General features: G+C 36.4%; 3 protein-coding genes across 3 annotated transcripts; 1 reads left to right on the forward strand and 2 right to left on the reverse strand.

Moving 5' to 3' along the window:
- Positions 1–2,799: 2,799 nt before the first annotated feature.
- Positions 2,800–7,139, reverse strand: LOC131980607 (vesicle-trafficking protein SEC22b-like). Its single transcript, XM_059344864.1, has 5 exons — positions 6,909–7,139; positions 5,860–5,969; positions 4,928–5,088; positions 4,698–4,844; positions 2,800–3,634 (listed from the first exon to the last, which is right to left on the reverse strand). Exons 1-5 carry the CDS (start codon positions 6,981–6,983, stop codon positions 3,480–3,482), a joined length of 648 nt encoding a protein of 215 aa, XP_059200847.1. The 5' UTR covers positions 6,984–7,139; the 3' UTR covers positions 2,800–3,479.
- A 54-nt stretch (positions 7,140–7,193) lies between these two features.
- Positions 7,194–15,296, forward strand: LOC131980608 (uncharacterized protein C1orf21 homolog). Its single transcript, XM_059344865.1, has 7 exons — positions 7,194–7,251; positions 7,354–7,507; positions 8,588–8,729; positions 10,532–10,611; positions 11,968–12,038; positions 12,344–12,407; positions 14,403–15,296. The coding sequence occupies exons 3-7, from the start codon at positions 8,639–8,641 to the stop codon at positions 14,439–14,441; spliced, it is 345 nt and encodes a 114-aa protein (XP_059200848.1). The 5' UTR covers positions 7,194–7,251; positions 7,354–7,507; positions 8,588–8,638; the 3' UTR covers positions 14,442–15,296.
- A 1,895-nt stretch (positions 15,297–17,191) lies between these two features.
- Positions 17,192–18,975, reverse strand: tsen15 (TSEN15 tRNA splicing endonuclease subunit). Its single transcript, XM_059344866.1, has 4 exons — positions 18,764–18,975; positions 18,587–18,668; positions 17,648–17,783; positions 17,192–17,554 (listed from the first exon to the last, which is right to left on the reverse strand). The coding sequence occupies exons 1-4, from the start codon at positions 18,836–18,838 to the stop codon at positions 17,383–17,385; spliced, it is 465 nt and encodes a 154-aa protein (XP_059200849.1). The 5' UTR covers positions 18,839–18,975; the 3' UTR covers positions 17,192–17,382.
- Between the last annotated feature and the right edge of the window lie 611 nt (positions 18,976–19,586).

Here is a 19,586-nt window from a genome sequence, read left to right on the forward strand (position 1 = left end):
GACAAACTGATGTGTTTCAATTGAAGGCGACAGGCTACTTATTAAAAAGTTCCAGTGCTGAGATAAGATTCACACAAACAATGTCATTATGACAGACTTGACAAACTAGAGATGACACTCAAACCTGTTTAATGGCAGGAGTGGCAACCATCTACAGGACAAAAATACCAGAGTGAAAGCAAAAAAAGCCACACTATCTTGCATTGTGGGTTGTACTGAAAGCAGACTTTCCCTTCATCAAATCTAAATAGTTTTGATTCAGGACAAGGAAAATTACAGTTTAACAGTTTACCAGGTGGGACCACAGTCGTCCAACAGACGATCGTGTCACAGCCTGCTAACAAAAGACACTGCTCAGAAGGTTCAATTTTATAATTATAGTCATAATTATATATGACAAGTTGGACAATGAGGAGGAATCACTGACAGCAGCAGAGTCAAATACCTCAGTCGTCTGTGCTGACACGTCAGCAGATCTATGTGATGAGAAAATAAAACTATGGAAGCCCATTTTTATCCCCCTGTTATGTTGTGGGTCAAACTGACCTATTTCGAGGTTTAAAAATCGGAACAAAAACAACAACAACAACAATTCAAAGTCATCTAAAACCATTGTATTTTATATGTAGGTCTTTCCAATGTACATTAAAAAGTGCATTTTTTAAAGAAAAATTAGTGAATTATCCTCATTGAACCATGGTCTGTGACAGGTAAAGAACACCCTTGCACTAAATATTGATTGAAATGGTTAGTAATGGAGTTATTAATGCAATATAAACAATGTTTATTGGGATTTTTTAGCTTCTGACACTTTTGGATAATTAAACATCCTCCGGGATGTTCCTGAAAAAAACGAACATAACAGCAGGGTTAAACAAAAAGATTGTGTGTTATTATCAGAATGGTAATCTTGATAAAACAATCAGAGTCAATTTAAAATGTATGTTATACTGTTTGATAATCGCTTCAGAAATATTCTTGCTGCAGTTTCACTTTCAGCCAGTAGAGGGCAACACAGGCTGAAGATGAAAACTTGATTGTCGATGACTCAACTACTCATCCTGCTCACATTATAGATTTTTATTTTTATTTTACCAACGCACACAGGGATCATTATCAGTGAAGTCATGTTGATGAAGTTCAGAGGTGAAAAAATCCTTCAGATCCTTTACTTCATTAAAAGTACTAATACCACACTGTGAAATTACTCCACTACAAGTAAAAGTCCTGCATTCAAAACTTACTGAAGTAAAAGTACAAAAGTATCAACATCAAAATGAACTTAAAGTATCAAAAGTAAAAGTACTCTTTATGCAGAATGGATTCATTCAGATTGTTTTATTTATTCTAAATATATTATAAGATTATTGGTACTGATGCATTTATTCAAGCAGCATTTTCATTTTGTAAAGACAGGGCTAATTTGAACTACCTAATATACTGTTATGAAGTTTCTTTAAAAAAAATGTCTAATCACTTTAAATTGATCATGTTTTTCATGTTAAATCCTGACCCAAAAGTAACTAAAGCTGTCAGCTAAATATAATGGAGTAAAAGTACAATAATTGCCTCAAATTGTCGTGGAGTAAAAGTATAAAGTTACATAAAATGGTAATGTGCAAGTCAGTGACAGCTTTCAAAACTTTGTATGTTCACAACTTTGTTTTTAAACTTTGTGGGTCCTTGCAAAAAGGCTTTAGCTTATTTTTCTGATGATCTATTATTATTATTATTATTATTATTATAAATAGTGATATGGATATATTATCAATGGAATGCCATTTCAGTCAATAATAAATAAATACATACATTCATACATAAAGATGCCTATAAAAGGACGGCTATGAAATAGATCTTAAATAAGTGAATGATCCAATTCTTTTGCTGAAATGACCTTGTTCTGAATCTGTAAAATAAGCACACTCTATTCATTTGAATATATAACAGCTGGAAATAGAAAGAGCTGTTAAATAAAGATGACATTATGAAATAAAAGTCTCCTGAAATAAATAATGGTGGAATTACGAAACAAAAATCACCCTGAAGTAATAAAAAAAAAAGTATTTTTTCAAACTCTTGCACTACAATGCACTGCAGCAGGAGCTGTAAGTGTATCACCACCACCAACCACGTTGATGTGTTTGCCTGACACACTTCAGTCTGCTGAGATAGAGTCAAGTCGAGGGCTTACAGTAGCTCTGCATAATGTGTTCTCTGTGTGAACATGAGCTGGCTCCACAGGGTGTGCACTGTATGGATGTGACCGTGGAAATGCTGGTTTTTAAGTGTGTAAATACCGTGAAGAGTCCTGTAGCTGTTTGTTCCTGACATTAAAGGGATAGTGTAGAGTTTATCCATAGTTAGTGTATAGTGCTCAGTGTCTTAGAATGATCGATACTGTTTATCATGCTTCTTTGAGGTCCATTACTAACTGTAAGATGTCCACTCACCATTGTGAATTATACTCTCGGGTAGGATGGCCTGCTGTGGCCACTCGAAGGGCTACTCATTGGTATTCATTTATAAGCAATATTGGGACTACTGCCTTCATACATTTGCACCTTAATTACTCTGAGAAATGCTGGATCTTATTCTCTTTGTTAACAAGATCAATTGCTGCTTTCTGTCCCTTATGCAAGTTCAGATTTGGGTAAAAAGGCATTTGTTTACTCTGCACCTTATGCAATATGCTACAGAAAGACTGGAAACTAACTGACTTCATTTCTTTGAGCACTTTTAAATCCAAACTGTGAGGCCAATTCCACAATATGCAAAAAAATGCATTGCTGTGGAAAAGGATGTCTTATTATGCTTTAATATCATTAGAAAACTAAAACGTCGATACAACAATACTTTCGTTTATCATGATCATTTCTGGGAAAATATATTGTCCTAAAAAATGTGTTATCGTGACAGGCCTACTGAAAACACCAAATTCACACAATGAATACCTCATACAACCCCATTCAGACCTGTTAAACTATCCCTTTAACATAATTTGTGTCACTAATGCATCTGAAAAATTAAGAAATGAGAAACTACAATTTGATAAATATTTAATATTTTCAATAAGACTTTGTAACAATGTAAACTTTGAACAATAAACATTCTTTTATCACATTTTTAAGACTTTTTTTCTCTCTTAACAAAACCTCTGCATACTCATACACGGTTTCTACTTAGTGCTGAAACTCTGAAAGAAACCTCCATTTCCAGTTTTTAATATACCAACACCCTGCTCCTAATATTCCAGTAAACAGAGACACTTGAACTCATCATGAAGCCTCAATACATAGAGAAGTGCCATCACAGACTCATGGCTCAGGTTACACTGTGTCGGTGGCAGAAGTCAAAGCTGGATAAAGCATAGAAACCTTCAGTAGGGAAACACTGTGTGATCCCATTAAGGCACCCTGGTATATAACCCAACAGTTTAAACACCCTCTTCCTTATGTCAAAGTCCTTGTGTGAGAGTCCCATCAGAGCCACCAGAAACGCACGTAGATGATGAGTGTGATGAAGAACACTGACACCGCGGCCACCTTGGCGTACGTGGAGCGGGTGTTGAGGTATTTGGCATCGCTGCGGTATTTTTTGGAAAGGCTGCTCAGATTGCTGGCTTTGGTGTCTAGAGCTGAGGGAAGAAAAAAATGTATCAAGATGATTGACTGCACGTTTACTCAGCGCCAAATATGGATTACATCACGTTGTTTAGAGTCAGTCATTTCTTTGCACAACAACTACTTTTACTTTTGATACTTTAACCCTTTGATGCACAACATATGGACTTTTTTTTATTACTATTTTATTCTATTGTTTTACTGTTTTTAGTATTTTATCGTTTTCATTGTTTTTATTTATACCTATTTGTGTATGATTTATTCTATTTTAATAACTGTACAGCACTTTGGTCAACTGAGGTTGTTTTTAAATGTGCTCTATAAATAAACTTTGACTTGACTTGACTTGACTTGACAACACTTCTAATGCACAACATGGGTCAAAAAGGACTCATTCATCCAAATTTGATTTAAAACTAAATGACCCAATACTATAATAATAGTAATTTGTTTCAAATAGTTACTTTCCACACTCATATATTTAATATATTTAACATGTTTATGTATAATTTTGTCACACATACACTGTATCTGGAAGGTATTCACAGCACTTCACTTTTTCCACATTTTTTTAAAGTTTCAGCCTTATTCAAAAAATTGATTAAATTCATTGTTCCTTAAAAATTATACACAACAATACCCCCAGAATGAAATTTTTGACCCATGTTGTGCATTAGAAGCGTATTGATACAAAAAGGGTTTTTATTCAAAAAGTAAGAAATGAAAAACAAAAAATTAGGATGTATGATGATCAAAAACAAATTGATTGAGGAAAACCTGGAATACTGAATGATGAAATTAATTTATTGCAAAAATATAGAAAATTAAAACCTCAGTCGGGTCACTTTAGACCCATGTTGTGCATCAAAGGGTTAAGTACATTTTGATGCTGATACTTTTGTACTTTTACTTCAGTAAGTTTTGAATGCAGGACTTTTACTTGTAGTGGAGTAATTTCACAGTGTGGTATTAGTACTTTTACTTAAGTAAAGGATCTGTATACTTCTTTCACCACTGGTATTTTGTCCATTGTGCAGGTAACCCTCTCCACCCTGTTCTTTTTAACATTGTACTTACCAGAAAGAGATTCTCCTCTTTGCAGAACTTCCTCAATATTTGCCACCATAATTCTCTGGACGTCCTGCAGCTCTGTGTTAATGCTGCCGAAGCTCCTCCTGGCCCTGCTGTCGATGTATGACCGCTTTGTTTTCTGGATGTACGTGTCTGGAACAATGTATAGATGACACAAGCTCAGGCAAGGATTTTGTTATTTCTGCAAAAAAGTAAAACATCACAAACAGTCTCACCGAACTCGATGAAGGAGTACGGCCTCGTCACTGTGGGGACTCTCCTCCCGTACTGGTCATAGAACTCACTGTGGAGGTCTTCAAGGTATGCAAACACCATTTTTTTGGGAAATGAAGCCTCACAGAGGAACAGGTAGCAAACACCCTGTGCTATCAAATAGCTGGAAACAAAAAACACAAGTTTATTCCAAATCAGTGGTTAATTAAAGGGTCATACATGCAACTCACTAAGATTTAAAAACGTCATAAAATAAATACCTCATACAACATATTTCTTATTGTGTTGTGGTCTTTGTAGCGCGTTTTCTAAATGCTGCGCTTGTGATGTCAAATTGATGAAGATGTTTTCTCAATTTGCTTGTGTTTTGTATATTTGCATGCGTTTTCTTAAGTTGCAGTGATGTGAGCTCTCAGGGCCACCATAGTTTTCTTTGTTTTTGATGTATATAGCTGTCATGGGCAACCATAATAAATGGTTTTGATAACAAATATAATGATAACAACAAAAAATAGCTCATAAGAGTTTAATTTAAGAGCTGATATTGAGACATTTTCCATGGTTATTTGTTATCATTATATTTGTCCAAACAAATGTACCTTTAGTTGTACCAGGCATTAAAATTAACAAAAAATTGAAGAAAAAAAAGGTAGTATAAAGATTTCCATGACTGTATATTAACCATTTTAATTAAAATGTATGACCAAAAGTATTGAGAGTAGAGCTGTAGAGCCATTCATTTATCAGAAGTTTTCGCATGATTTTTAACATGAACTGGAAGGAGTTAGGAGCTGTATGGGAATTACCTTATAATGAATTTAATTCCTGGTAATATATGTATCAAATTAAACCGTTAAAAAAGAACTGTACAATATAACAGAATTAACATGTAAGAATAAATTTTAAATGAACAAGAGAATTTATGGTAACTTACTGGAAGTTCATGTCCCCTGCCTCCAGCGTACAGCGGTCAGGACTTTGCGCATTTAGTTTCCGAAAGAGCTGCTTGGCTTGGCTCTGGTACTGCTGGAGGTCTCGTCCTGACTGTCACAGACATACAAAGTTTTCAGTCAATATCATATAAATACATAAATTAATAAATACATAAAAATGCCTGTATAAAAGGACGGCTATAGAATAAATCCTAAATACAGGGTCTCTGCAGGTTTCAACAGGTCAAATTTAAGATTTTTTAAAGACCATAATGAATACAGTTTAAGATACATTTCACATCCATACTGGCAAAAAAGTACAAAAGACATGAAGGAAAATCGGAGGCCTGGAATTACTTGCAAAGTGTATGAATTTATTCACAGCTCAAATTGTGACCAGGCTACACAGGTACTTCGTTCTGTTTTGTAGTTATGTTACAGCGTCCTCTAAAATCAAAACATTTAAAAGTGAGACTGAAGTTTATGCATTTTTTTAAATTAAAGTAACGTTAATACATTTTTAAGACATTTCAAATTTGTATTCAAGACATTTTCTGAAAATTTAAGATCATTTTAAGGCCCTAAAGTCAAATGATTGGATTTTAGACCTTGACATGGGATGTGTCATGAACATTAATGACACTTTGAAGTAACATTAATGCTCATGATACTTGTCATGTCATGTTTATGACAGGCTTGTGTGACTCTTATGTAGACACCTTCAAAATAAAGTGTTACCATATCTTGCTTAAGTCACAAAGGCATGTTCAAAAAATTGCCTAAGTCATTTATTTCTCTTAAGTTACATAATTTACACACAGTGTTATTACTATGCCAATAGCCATCATTTGTTACATCCTTTTTGAGTGAAATGATCAATAAATGTCATATGTTACACTTTTGGTGAAGTTTTTTGTGTTTCCTGCAAAACTTGAAAAAATGAGTTAGGCGATTATTTTAACAGGGTGACGATATCCCGTTTCCTGAATGGAGTTTGGTGTAGTTGTGTTCACATTCAGAGGCTATGTGTGGAGCTAACTCTCATTGATACCTGTTCATCCTCCTCAATAGACGCAGTCAGCGGAAGTCCGTCCGCCACACGAGCGATCATAGTTAGTGACGTCATGTTGAAGCAGGTCAGTAATCGGCGGGGTCTGCTTTCGCTTTTTTGTCAGCTTTAAAAAACTTTGTCTGCTTTTCGCTGTTTACTTTGATGATGCGGACAAGAAGGAGCTTGGCGGAAGTTCCTGCCTGGTGCTGCAGTGAAAGAGGCCCGAGTGGCAACTGATGAAACTTCGTAGTCAAATTTCCATCGCTTAAAGAGGTAGGATGCTCCAGAAAATCCTATGGAAAATTAAGCGGATGTTTTTTGTATTTTGGACTGAAAAATTACAGTAATTTATAGGGGGGGGGAATCTTTTTTGAAATAAACATTTTCTGTCCATGACCGGATTGTTTATTTTTTAATCTTTTTTCGCTGTTTCCCACTTTAACAGAGTATGAGGCCATGAGCTGCGAGCAGACAGCTGGCAGACGGACTGACTGCATCCCCACTGCTGATGCCTGTATTGATGCGGTGTGTCTGGGTCCTCCGTCTGGAGTGAAACCTCTCTGAACTAAAACAAGGGGGACCATGGACAAACCAGACAGGTAATTTCACCCGTTTGCTTTACGTTTATTTTGCTATTGTTTGTTGACTTGGTTCCGTGTGTGCGGGATCGCCTCGGTGTTTCCTGCTGGCCGTGGAATGGCTGCTCTTTTCGCACCTCTTTTGTTATTATTTGTTTTTAGGAAACCCGATCGGCATCCCCTCTCTCCGGTGTTGTGCAACGAGAAGATGGCTAAAATGTTGCAGCCTAAAGGGAATGCATCTTCCTCTCACGTCTAATTTGCTTGCATAGCCCAGTAATGCACCGTTTATTGGCTACAGCTGCAGCTTTTATCAATATAAATCACGGATTGCATGTTATACATGTAGAAATGTAAGATAGGAGCGAGGAGGATGGGGATGTGAGCGGGGCAGCTGACTCTGCAGCTGGACTCAGCTGTGCGTTGAGGATCAACCACAACATATGGACATCAATCACTCTGCATCTTCCAGAGGCAGCGCCGAGTGATTGGGTCAAACACGCCGTTATGTTAGCCATATTGCTGCGGATATATAAGGACGGTGATGGGAGTACTTGTGCGCGGTCACAGTTTAATCCTCTGAGCGCCACAGAAAAACCCCCCATTCACTAATAGAAATGAGCCGGCGGCTTGGCACGGTGGCATCCCAACAGCTTGAAAGGCCTTATTGTTGCGGTGCAGCTGGCACCGCCGTGCGCACCTCCTGATTGGTGCTTTCCAGACCGGCGTGTGCATGATTCACAACCCGGCGAGACCGTCTTATTTCACCGTCCTTACAAGAATAGATTGGGATGCCCGTGTGTTTTAATCCTAGGGCGGGGCGCTTCATGACTAATTGATTATGAAAAATAAGTGATTCTCCAGCTGCAGTTAAGGGGCGAGATGAAGACTGTTTACTTCCTTTACATGAAGTGGTTCGCCCTTAATGATAATTACAGGGACCACTGGACGTCTCTTACTAACAACAGATGCTCTTCAGATGATTTCCCCTGAGACTAAACATTAATCAGGAGACCAGTCTGTGATCTGAGGCTTTCTCATTGGGGCTATCTGTGAACTGCTGACCTTCACACATCTAACCACACTTTGTCACCTCCTCAGGTGTGCCTGTAATGCTCAGGGGTGAGAAGGAGAGCAGCTGAGGAGGAGGAGATGGGCTGCACCTCTGCCAAGCAGGTGTCTGCCGTGCCCAACGGTGAGGAGGGCCAGAATAAAGCCTACAGCAACGGGGACCTCCTCTCAGGTCAGTCCTGATCACATCACCAATGCACCGTCATGCTCCATTCACATCACACTCCTCCTTAATATCCTTGGATGGACTGGCCTTTTGATAAATATGACATATTTGTCACCATGAATCAATGTCATTAGATTAGATTAGATTCAACTTTATTGTCATTGAACAGAGTACAAGTAGTAGGACAACGAAATGTAGTTTAGCATCTAACCAGAAGTGCAGCGTAGTAAAGTGCAAGGTATTTACATATGAACACAGTGTATAAATATGGTGCAGGTATGAATTTAATATGCTATAGGATATATACAGTGAATGAATATGTTATAGAAATATATACAGTAAAGAATGTTCAGTAAAGCAGCAGTGCAGGTAGATAAATGGATGGTAATAAATAGTCAGAAACAGTCATTCAGAATACCTGAAAGAACAAGCCACATACAGTCATGAAAAAAATATTAGACAATTGTTTTCTTCACATTCTTGTTCATTGTAATGCCTGGTACATTTGTTTGGATAAATATAATGATAGCAACAAAAATGGCCCATAAGAGTTTAATTTAAGAGCTGATATCTAGCCGTTTTCCATGGTTTTCTTGATAATAACCACAATCATTATTATTATTATTGTACCAGGCATTAAAATGAACAATTAATTGAAGAAAACAAGGGTGGTCTAATCATTTTTTCCATGACTGTATATATCAATATGGATATTTAGAATAATATTATTAATCCACTTTGTAGACAATACCTTAATTTTGCAAGAGTTTTAACATTGTTATCAGTATTGATTAATGATCCTGATGCTCTCAGATATCGATTTAACCATTTATTAGTGTTTCTTTAAAGGCATTTGTTCACCAGTTAGAGATAAGATGCTACCATCATTTTATAAACTTAATCTTGTCTGAGGGTTGCAGCGAACTATTAAATACATTATCAGTTATTTTGGCTGTAATAAAATGCCATTTCAATGTCTTAGAGTATAGAGAATAGTATACGTTTATAGTATAGTATATAGAGAATATATACGTGTCAAAATTGACCCGTAACAACATAGATGTTACAGTAGTAAATACTACAATTAAACATTTATTTAAGATGTCTTCTGATACCCCTCAGTAATAGTGAGGCAACATAACAACCTTTTATTTTCTATAATCTCTTGAGGTCAGTTTGACCATTTTTTTAATTGAAGATGAGGGGTAGCTGTCAAAAGAAGGCCATATGAAGGCCAGAAGAAAAAATTAAAACTAATCTTACTAATCTTATACAGAAGCCTAACAAGGTCACACAGAAGTAAGAAACAGATTGGATGACGAATAATTGTTTTCACTGTATTTTATGGATAATTTAAGACACGGGTCAACACCGACCCGTTCACATTAGAGATAGTAACAGAAAGCTAAAACACAACAGGAAGGTTAATCTGACGTGTTCTAACCGTCTGGATCAGGCCGTCATTACTATGCATCGTAACTGTATTTTCATTTCCTCCTTTCTAAATGCGTGGGAGTGGATGGAGGAGGGGGCTGTGCATGTGTGAGAGAAAAGATGGAGAGGCAGCAGAGAAAAGAGGAGAATCAGGCTGACAGCTCATGTGTTTGCAGCTTGCCAGCCATTGTTAAGAGAGGATTTAGTCCGGAGCGTGAGAACTCAAGCACATAATTACTTTGCCAAGTACTGAACTGTGAGAACTATTAACCCGGAGGATTGCGGCGATCGGAGCGGCTGTGAGTGGGTCATCCTCTGCTGTCGTGTATTAATAAGAGGAGATGTGCTCCTCTCTGTCTCCCACTCTGTCACAGATGAGTACAAGATGAAAGGAGTGGAGAAAGTCAAGTACATCAGCGGAGAAGAGGGAGGCGTGGACGGCCAGGACAGCACAGTGCGTGATTCTCTTTTACTCCATGTACTTTATTTTATGTCTAGAATGGGATATTTACTTTATATTATGGCAGCTTCTATTTTGTAATTGAAAAGATTCATGACATAAACATCGTATTCAGACACTTTCATCAGGAGCTCTGTGCTACATATATATACAGTCATGGAAAAAGTTATTAGACCACCTTTGTTTTCTTCAATTTCTTATTCGTTTTAATGCCTGGTACAACTAAAGGTACATTTGTTTGGACAAATATAATGATAGCAACAAAAATAGCTCATAAGAGTTTAATTTAAGAGCTGATATCTAGACATTTAACATGGATTTCTTTATAATGACTTTGGTTATTATGAAGAAAACCATGGAAAATGGCTAGATATCAGCTCTTAAATTAAACTATTTCTCCAAACAAATGTAACTTTAGTTGTATCAGGCATTAAAATGAACAAGAAAATGAAGAAAACAAAGCTGGAAATAACATTTTTTCTATGACTGTATAGTATATATTGTTATTGTTACCTATTTTGTAAATTGTTTTTCTCATATTATCCTATATTGTAATTGTTTTTGCAACTTCTGCAATCTGAAACCAGAATTTCCTTTGGGATTAATAAAGTTCTATCTTATCTTATACATGTTCATGTTAATAAGGCAAAACTGGATTTTTTTTTAACCTCTGTGATCCTTTTTTAAAAACTCCCCTCTTGCTAACTGAGGACAAAGATGTCACTTTTCTAAAACATACTATTGTTATACTATATATTCATGTTTTTTCAAAGTTTTATTTATTTCAGTTCTGATCATACCAGATATTGATTCATTTTCAGGATTTGTAACCCTTTAAATGCCAGTTTAATGACTTAATGCTGCTGTTGTTTTTACACACTGACACACACACACACACACACACACACACACACACACACAAACACACAAATTGTAATGCTAGAGTGATTTTTTTTTTACCCACAGTCTAATGCAATGCATCAATTTATGCATTATTGGCAAACATGAGAAATGTCTGAATCTGGTGGAAAATAGTAAATCATTCTGAAGCAGCCAGGGCTCTAGATCGAAAGCCTGATATGATTTGATATAATGTGATGGCTGTTGGATCACAGATTGTGGTTTTGATGGGTTTCAATTGGGATATTTTTTGCCATTAAGGGTATGAGTGTCTGTATTATGGTTATACTTATAGGATAAAACTCATTCTTTACCAAAAATGCATCGCATATGTATTAACGCAGGCAAAATGTGAAAGTCAAAAACATCCATGAGGATGCACAAGTGGATCAGATGGTTGATTGTGTGTGTGTGTGTGTGTGTGTGTGTGTGTGCTCTGGTGTCTTGCAGGAGAAAAGTGCTCTCCTTGGTAAAGGTCAACACATGGATGAGACGGGGTCAAACGGAAATGGAAAGATCCTGTAAGTGTCCCTGACTGATGATAATATATAATATTTTTGCTATAATAATTTCATACTTCTCATCTCTTTACTCCTTAGACACTTTTTTTATATTATATATTGTTGTTGTTACCTATTTTGTTAATTGCGTTCCTTATATTATCCTATATTGTGATTGATTTTGTAATTGTTTTTGTTACTTTGGAGCAATCTGGAACCAGAATTTCCCTCGGGATAAATAAAGTTCCATCTTATCTTATCTTATCTTATCTTATCTTCATTAAAATGTATTTCTGTCAAGTTATTACCTTCTGTTTCTGCTGCAGGAGCATCCACTCCTCAGAGAGTCAGCAGGAATTCTTCAGGATGTTGGACGAGAAAATAGCAAAAGTAAGAAATGACAGCACATCATTGGATCATCACATTTTTGTTTCTGTATTTTTGCAACAAACAAAAAAAAAGCTCTTGCAAAAACAACATAATGGAGGTTAATCCTAACACTGCAGCAAATCTGCAGCAAGGACACAGCAGATGACATGATGATACCTGAAAAAAGCCCCAATCTGTCGTGTCCTGTGCTTTCCACTAGTGTACTTATTTAGAGTAGTACTGTTGGAAACACTGAGTGCTGCAGAGTGACCACATCTGGTCGGGAGTGGTTCAGTTAAACTGGGCCACTTTATGACTTGTATTGTTTTATAGCACAAAGGGGCAGTTAAATGATCTCCTATATATAGTATCAGGCTTGCATTCACCTTTACTTACTGTCAACAAATGCCATGAAAAGCCAAAAAAGCCACAAAAACCCCCCCAATCAATTAATTCTACCAATAAGTATTAAAGGTGCCTCAAAAGCCTGATATATCTTTATTCAATTCAATTCAATTCAACTTTATTTATAGAGCGGATTTCATGCACAAGGCAGACTCAATGTGCTTCACAATGTATATACATAATTACAGTTAAAAAACAAAGCAAAACACAGAAAAACAAACAAACAATTAAAAAAGAAAAAACATTTTTTTTATGTGACATAAAGTATGTTGTTGTTTATTAAAACACATCAGTGAGCCGCAGTGTTGCAGATGTTCCTTCAGGCATCGTCCTGCTGCTGGAAATACTCACGAGTGCACCAGATGTTTTTGTATCTGCTGCTAAAAATAGTCCCCAACAAATACACTGTTTATTCCTGTTTTAGTAATGTTGGCTAAAAACAGCCGTGGCCAGCTGTGTGGTAACATTATTTTTTTATTTGACCTGTTTTTGGTTTTTGCAATCAGAAGGAACAAAAATAGGGCTGCAACTAACGATTATATTGGTTACCAATTAATCTGCCCATTATTTTCTCTATTAATTGATTCAACATTCTGGCAATAAAATGTCAGAAAAAAGTGAAAAACATGCCATATGTAATTTCCCAGAGCCCACAATGGCATCTTCAAATCGCTCAAATGTTTTATCTGACCGACCAGAAATCCAAAGCTATTCAGTTTATTTTTGACAAAAAAACATACAATTTACAACCAGCAAATGTTGACTTAAACAATAATTTGATGATTAAATTGTTGCCAATTAAGTTATGTTTATCGATTAATCAATTAATCAACTAATTGTTGCAGCTCTCTTTCTTGTGGCGCCCTATATAGGTAGAAAGTGTTGCTGCAGTGCTGTTATAGTTATTTCCCAGCTGCAACGAAGGTGCAGAGACACTTACTATCTAAAATGGGATTTTTAATACATTTGTCATATCATGATTGGGCCATGCCTTAATAATGTGAAATACACACCATCAAAAATGACTAAAATGTTCATACTTCTACATGCAACAACTAATTTAACCTTTTTAACATGCTAAAATATATTTCTCCAATGTGCAATATCTGTAAAAATGCTTTCAGGAAGAAAAAAAAAACACAAAAAAAAAAAATAATAATGAATGCCAAATAGCAGAAATGTATGTATATAGAATGTACAGTCATGGAAAATAGCTCATAAGAGTTTAATTTAAGAGCTGATATCTAGCCATTTTCCATGGTTTTCTTGATAATGATTTTGGTTATTATCAAGAAAACCTTGGAAAATGGCTAAATATCAGCTCGTAAATTAAACTCTTATGAGCTATTTTTGTTATCATTATATTTGAAAGTACCTTAAGTTGTACCAGGCATTAAAATGAACAAGATAATTAAGAAAACAAGGGTGGTCCAATCATTTTTCCCATGACTGTATGTATATGTCTTATTTTTTATATTCTTGTTCTGTCTTCTACATCCATGTGTCTGTATCTTGGGTTGCTGTGACAACTAAATTTCCCACTGCGGGATAAATAAAGTCATTTCTTATGATATCTTAAAAAAGTAACAACACTTACTGTTGTGTTCACAGGGCCAGGACTACTGCTCAGAGGAGGAGGACATGACATAGCACTGTGGTCGTGTATGTGTCGGTCCCAGTATGAAGAGAAACAGTCATCACCGTATGGATCGTACCATGTGTTACCATATCAGGGGGGGGCTTCCCCTTGTATGTACAGAACACGCCTGAGAAAAATGGATTACTGACTTGAATCAAGCACCTTTTTGACCTCCTGTTCACAAACTTAGTTCCTGCTCGTATATCAAGAGAGAAAAGGAAAAATCAAAGATGGTTCAGTATTTTTAAGTTTTCAACATTTTTTCAAAAGCCATTACAGGACGACAGTGATCTTGGGATTTTAGGACGCACCTGCTTTTCTCTCCCTCCTTGGATTAGTCTGATACACATGGCTGTCACTGAGACAATTCAAACATTCAGACGGCATCTAAATAATGTCCCTATCTGCATCATTTTGAATAATTCATCCTTGAATGCCTCCCTGAAAAAGTCAACAGGTTGGAAACTTCCTGCATTCCAAGACACAGTATGAACCTCTTTTCTACAGTATGTTGGCCAGTACAGTGTGTCCGTCTGTCCGTGTCCGTTTCTGCTATGATGTAGATTATTTATGTTGAATAAGGCTCAGGGTTGAAGTGTTGTAATCTTTGTCTCATGTAGTCAAGTCCTTCCTCTCGTTAGGACACTGTTGCACCATTAAAAAGACACTCATGCACTCATACGGCGGGGTCGTCCATGTCCCCCGCTTCAGTATCTGTCCCTCGTTGATCCAACAGGGTGGACACAACGCTACGTCACTTATAAGTCTGATTATGTATTTCGCTCACCAGTGTTATGTTGTTGTGTTCAGTTTCTATGTTGAATTTTTGTTTTTCTAATAAAATAAAAGGTGTTTTCAGTAACTTATCCACACAGCTGACAATATTGTGTCACATTTTGAAGAAAAGCCAACAGACAGAATCATTGTATGTTGGCCAGTTGTTGTATTATCATATTAGAACCCAAAGACTGCATAAACAAATGGTAATAAACATACTGCACCATATTATAAAAAACTTGTTTTACCATATTGTACTGGAGCTTGAGAAAACACTTAGATTGGGTTATGAGATTATTAAAGGACAGCTAAATGCAGTTAGTGTTAGAGCTGAGGTGACACTGGTATAGCTGAATTATCAGGCAACTTTAGCTTTTGAGATTCTAATAATGTCGTATACAGTCATGGAACATTTTTTTAGACCACCCATTTTCTTCTGTTTCTTGTTCATTTTAATGCCTGGTACAACTAAAGGTACATTTGTTTGTACAAATATAATGATAACAACAAAAATAGCTGATAAGAGTTGTTTTCATTGTTTTCTTGATAATAACCAAAGTCATTATCAAGAAAACCATGGAAAATGGCTGCCAAATAATAACCAAAATCATTATCTTAGTAAGAATGTCCCCCATTGGTTTGTGAACTACCATAACCTAAGAATTAGAAATGACCATATTTGGACAAGAGGGTAGAACTGAGGAAGCCGTTACCATAGCAAATACGAAGTTACCAGCTAACGCTAATGCTAGCTAGCTAGCTTGGTTAGCATGGTGCATCTATAATTTCAGTAAACTGATATTATTCAGGATACTATTTGTGTCTTTTAGTGCAACCAAATGCTGAAAAACATTTTAAGCAGCCAAAATACTGCTATTAAATCCCAGATAGCTTCATTTAATGTTTCCTTTTCTGGTGTCTAGAGCAGCTGTTACCTGTAAATACTTCCATTTCTGTTTTTCACATTGGTCAATGGTCCTATCAAAATAAAGGTACCAAAACCCAAACAAATAGATAAGTCAAAATCTCAAAACAAATATGATTTAATGATTATAACACAAAATTTACATTTATTGATGTAATGTTTTAATGATAAAAAAATAAATGTCTTTATGACTTTCAAACATTAATATCTGTATCAGCCTCAAAAATCAGACAGGCTCTAGCAGTAATATCGTCACCCTGTTAAAATAATCGCCTAACTCATTTTTTAAAGTTTTGCAGGAAACACAAAAAACTTCACCAAAAGTGTGTTGATCATTTCACTCAAAAAGGATGTAACAGAGGATGGCTATTGGCATATTAATAACACTGTGTGTAAATTATGTAACTTAAGAGAAATAAATGACTTAGGCATTTTTTTGAACATGCCTTTGTGACTTAAGCAAGATATGGTAACACTTTATTTTGAAGGTGTCTACATAAGAGTCACACAAGCCTGTCAGAAACATGACAAGTATCATGAGCATTAATGTTACTTCAAAGTGTCATTAATGTTCATGACACATCCCATATCTTGTTTAAGTCACAAAGGCATGTTCAAAAAATTGCCTAAGTCACATTTTATTTTGACTTAGGCGTAATAAATCCGCTTAAGTCACACACTTGACATAGGCCATTATCTTAAAGGGGTAAAATCACATGATCTGATCAACTGAGGATGTAGGCGATTTTACCATAGGTGGCCAGCGTCATGAGTAGATGATTTAGGCAAAAAAAACAAAAACAATTTTGACAAAAAATGACTTAGGCGATTATTCTAACAGTGTGACGATATGTAAATGTTTGTGCATGTGGATGCGCTGTGATCCAACTCATTTAGCTGAGGAAGGCCTTCCAGCCACAGACTGTGAAGCGTGTGAACAAATCTGTCAAACATGACCGGTTTGCATTCTGTCACAGTCAGACTTCTGACAGTGGGTCAAAGGTTTTGATGAGTCGCGAGCCAAAAAGTTAGCAACCACTGATCAGCTGATCCAGCTGATCCTCACTGGTTATATGTAGTTAGTTGTTTCTTACTGACAGTACTGTGGTTCAGCTTATTTGCACCCGCTGCCAGTACACCTTTGGCTTTTTTTGGAGCAGCTCACCCAGACAGACAGACAGACAGACAGACAGACAGACAGACAGACTCATTCTGCTCCTCTGTGTTTCACCAACAACTGCGAGGCATCTTCATGGCTTCTGCCGTCTCTTCCGGTGCTGCCGACGTCCCAAATCCTGGAAGGGTCCAGCAGGAGGGTCCGGTGTCACCAGCCCGTCACTCATCCTCTGGTAGACCAGGGTGGAGTCAGAAGCTACAGCACACAGCAGCATGGGGAAGCCTCTGTCCAGCACGTGACGGATGCTGCACAGCAGAGAGGAGGGAGCTTGTGATAGTAAAACCAAAAGAAGAAGCAGGGCAGCCATAAGTTTCAGAGCTCCTCCAGTGTCTCATTACCTTCTGTGTGTCAGAGATCGGTGAGACGGCAGCGGGAGAATCGTCTGGACTGGTGCTCCTTCCTTCTCCCTCCCCTCCAGCAAAACCACCTGCAGCTCTGGACTCTTGACACAAGACACCTCTTTCCACCGACGCACTGCAGACAACCAGAGACAGTAACCTAACAGAGTCTGTGGCTCACTGTAGTGGCTCCTTCAAATGTTAATGAAGGTATGTAACTTGGTTGTTCTCTGTCACCACAGAAGACTATGTAAATCTCTTGTTTCCTGTGTTGAACATGTTTTAGGGCTTTCTCTGACTGCTGAGACATAAATTAGAGGATGACGGATTAATATAGTTTGTTACTTATGTGCATTGATAAGTCGCTTGTCAAGAATCGTCAAAAATGTCATTGTTTTCATTATGTCAGTTATGGACTGAAGGTAATTCTTCATCTTAATCTTTAAGAGGCCTTGCTTGTATGGGTCTTCTTTTGTGAATTTGAGGGATAAGATATGGGATAGCACCTTTGATGATTCAAAAACTACATTTTTTCTCCTTTGGACTTGACTTGAACAACTCTGAGCAGGGCTGAAGACAACATGCTCAGTAAAACAACACTGAAATTACTCCACAAGTAAAAGTCCTGTATTAAAAACTTACTTAAGTTAAAGTACAAAAGTATCACCATCAAAATGTACTTAAAGTATCAAAAGTAAAAGTACTTGTTATGCAGAATGGACCAATTTACAGTGTTATATTTGACATATTCCAAATATATTATTGGCTTATTATTGATGTTTTTCAATTTTCAAATTTATCAAGGTAAGGCTCATTTTAACTACTCAATACTCTACTGTTAGGAAGTTTAGTTTTAAGAAAATTGCTTATCACTTTAAAAGAAAAGTAATGTCTTCTACTTAATTCTTCTTTTCTTTTTTTTTTACTGGTAAAACTCACCCTCAGTTAGATCCATGTAGACGAGGAAAGCTGCGTGTAATTGTGCACTGTCCTCCACCTCCAGACTCTTCATTTGCTGATACTATAACCAGAAGAACAAAAATAACACTGTTTATTGCGTGATTTATCATGAGACCTGTGAATGCAGCACGGTGGACGTGACTGTTGAGCACTGACTGCTGGGTGAAGAAGGATCCAGTTGGGAGCAGCAGGTTTCTCCGACACTTCCGCCCGGTTTGACGCATCACACATTTTAATTATTACTCTAACTACTGTCAGTAACTATAGTCTAATGTCACGACATCCCGCTGCTCTCACTGCATGTGTGAGCTGTGTTTTCAGGTTTGCCGGCGTGCTACACTGAAAGTCGTCCGGGTGGAAAATGTTACTGAGCCGTCAGGATTTGCCTTACAGGCTCAACTCAGGGCAGCGAAAACACACTCAATTGTTGAAACATTTAAATGAATTTTAAGTTCTCCTCTCTCTTTAATTACATGTCATTATTATTATTATTATTATTATTATTATTATTATTATTATTATTATTAGTAGTAGTAGTAGTAGTAGTAGTAGTTGCATTATTATTATTATTATTATATATTGATATAATAATTGACATAATAATTGATATTGTTGGAATAATAATATGATGATAATAATTATAACAACCGCAATAATATAATAATAATAATAATAATAATAATAATAATGTTATTATTTTGTTGTTATCATTATTTTACATTTTTATTGTCATTAAAAATATGAACAATATTAAAAGCAATTTACAAAATAAAAGCAAGATGAAAAAATGGGCCTTTATATCAATTTATTAGTTGTGGTTTGACATAAACAATCATTTAAAAAAAGCAATTATAAACACTATACTATGTTTAGGTTTTCTTTAATCTCTCTCTCTCTCTCTCTCTCTCTCTCTCTCTCTTTCTCACACACACACACACACACACACACACACACGGAGAGAGCGAGAGAGAGTGTGTGT

The sequence above is a fragment of the Centropristis striata genome, chromosome 11 (assembly GCF_030273125.1).
Source record: "Centropristis striata isolate RG_2023a ecotype Rhode Island chromosome 11, C.striata_1.0, whole genome shotgun sequence".
In the NCBI taxonomy this organism is placed as follows: Eukaryota; Metazoa; Chordata; class Actinopteri; order Perciformes; family Serranidae; genus Centropristis; species Centropristis striata.

Excerpts from the sequence above, each read along its gene's own strand:
- tsen15 (XM_059344866.1), bottom strand. The coding sequence starts at position 18,838 with ATGTGTGATGCGTCAAACCGGGCGGAAGTGTCGGAGAAACCTGCTGCT. Across the intron at positions 17,784-18,586 it reads CTACATGGATCTAACTGAGG|TGCGTCGGTGGAAAGAGGTG; the intron begins GTGAGTTTTACC and ends GGTTGTCTGCAG. Across the intron at positions 17,555-17,647 it reads CGATCTCTGACACACAGAAG|CATCCGTCACGTGCTGGACA; the intron begins GTAATGAGACAC and ends TCTGCTGTGCAG.
- LOC131980607 (XM_059344864.1), bottom strand. The coding sequence starts at position 6,983 with ATGACGTCACTAACTATGATCGCTCGTGTGGCGGACGGACTTCCGCTG. Across the intron at positions 5,970-6,908 it reads CTATTGAGGAGGATGAACAG|TCAGGACGAGACCTCCAGCA; the intron begins GTATCAATGAGA and ends TGTCTGTGACAG. Across the intron at positions 5,089-5,859 it reads GCAGGGGACATGAACTTCCA|CTATTTGATAGCACAGGGTG; the intron begins GTAAGTTACCAT and ends TTTTGTTTCCAG.
- LOC131980608 (XM_059344865.1), top strand. The coding sequence starts at position 8,639 with ATGGGCTGCACCTCTGCCAAGCAGGTGTCTGCCGTGCCCAACGGTGAG. Across the intron at positions 8,730-10,531 it reads CAACGGGGACCTCCTCTCAG|ATGAGTACAAGATGAAAGGA; the intron begins GTCAGTCCTGAT and ends ACTCTGTCACAG. Across the intron at positions 12,039-12,343 it reads AACGGAAATGGAAAGATCCT|GAGCATCCACTCCTCAGAGA; the intron begins GTAAGTGTCCCT and ends TTTCTGCTGCAG.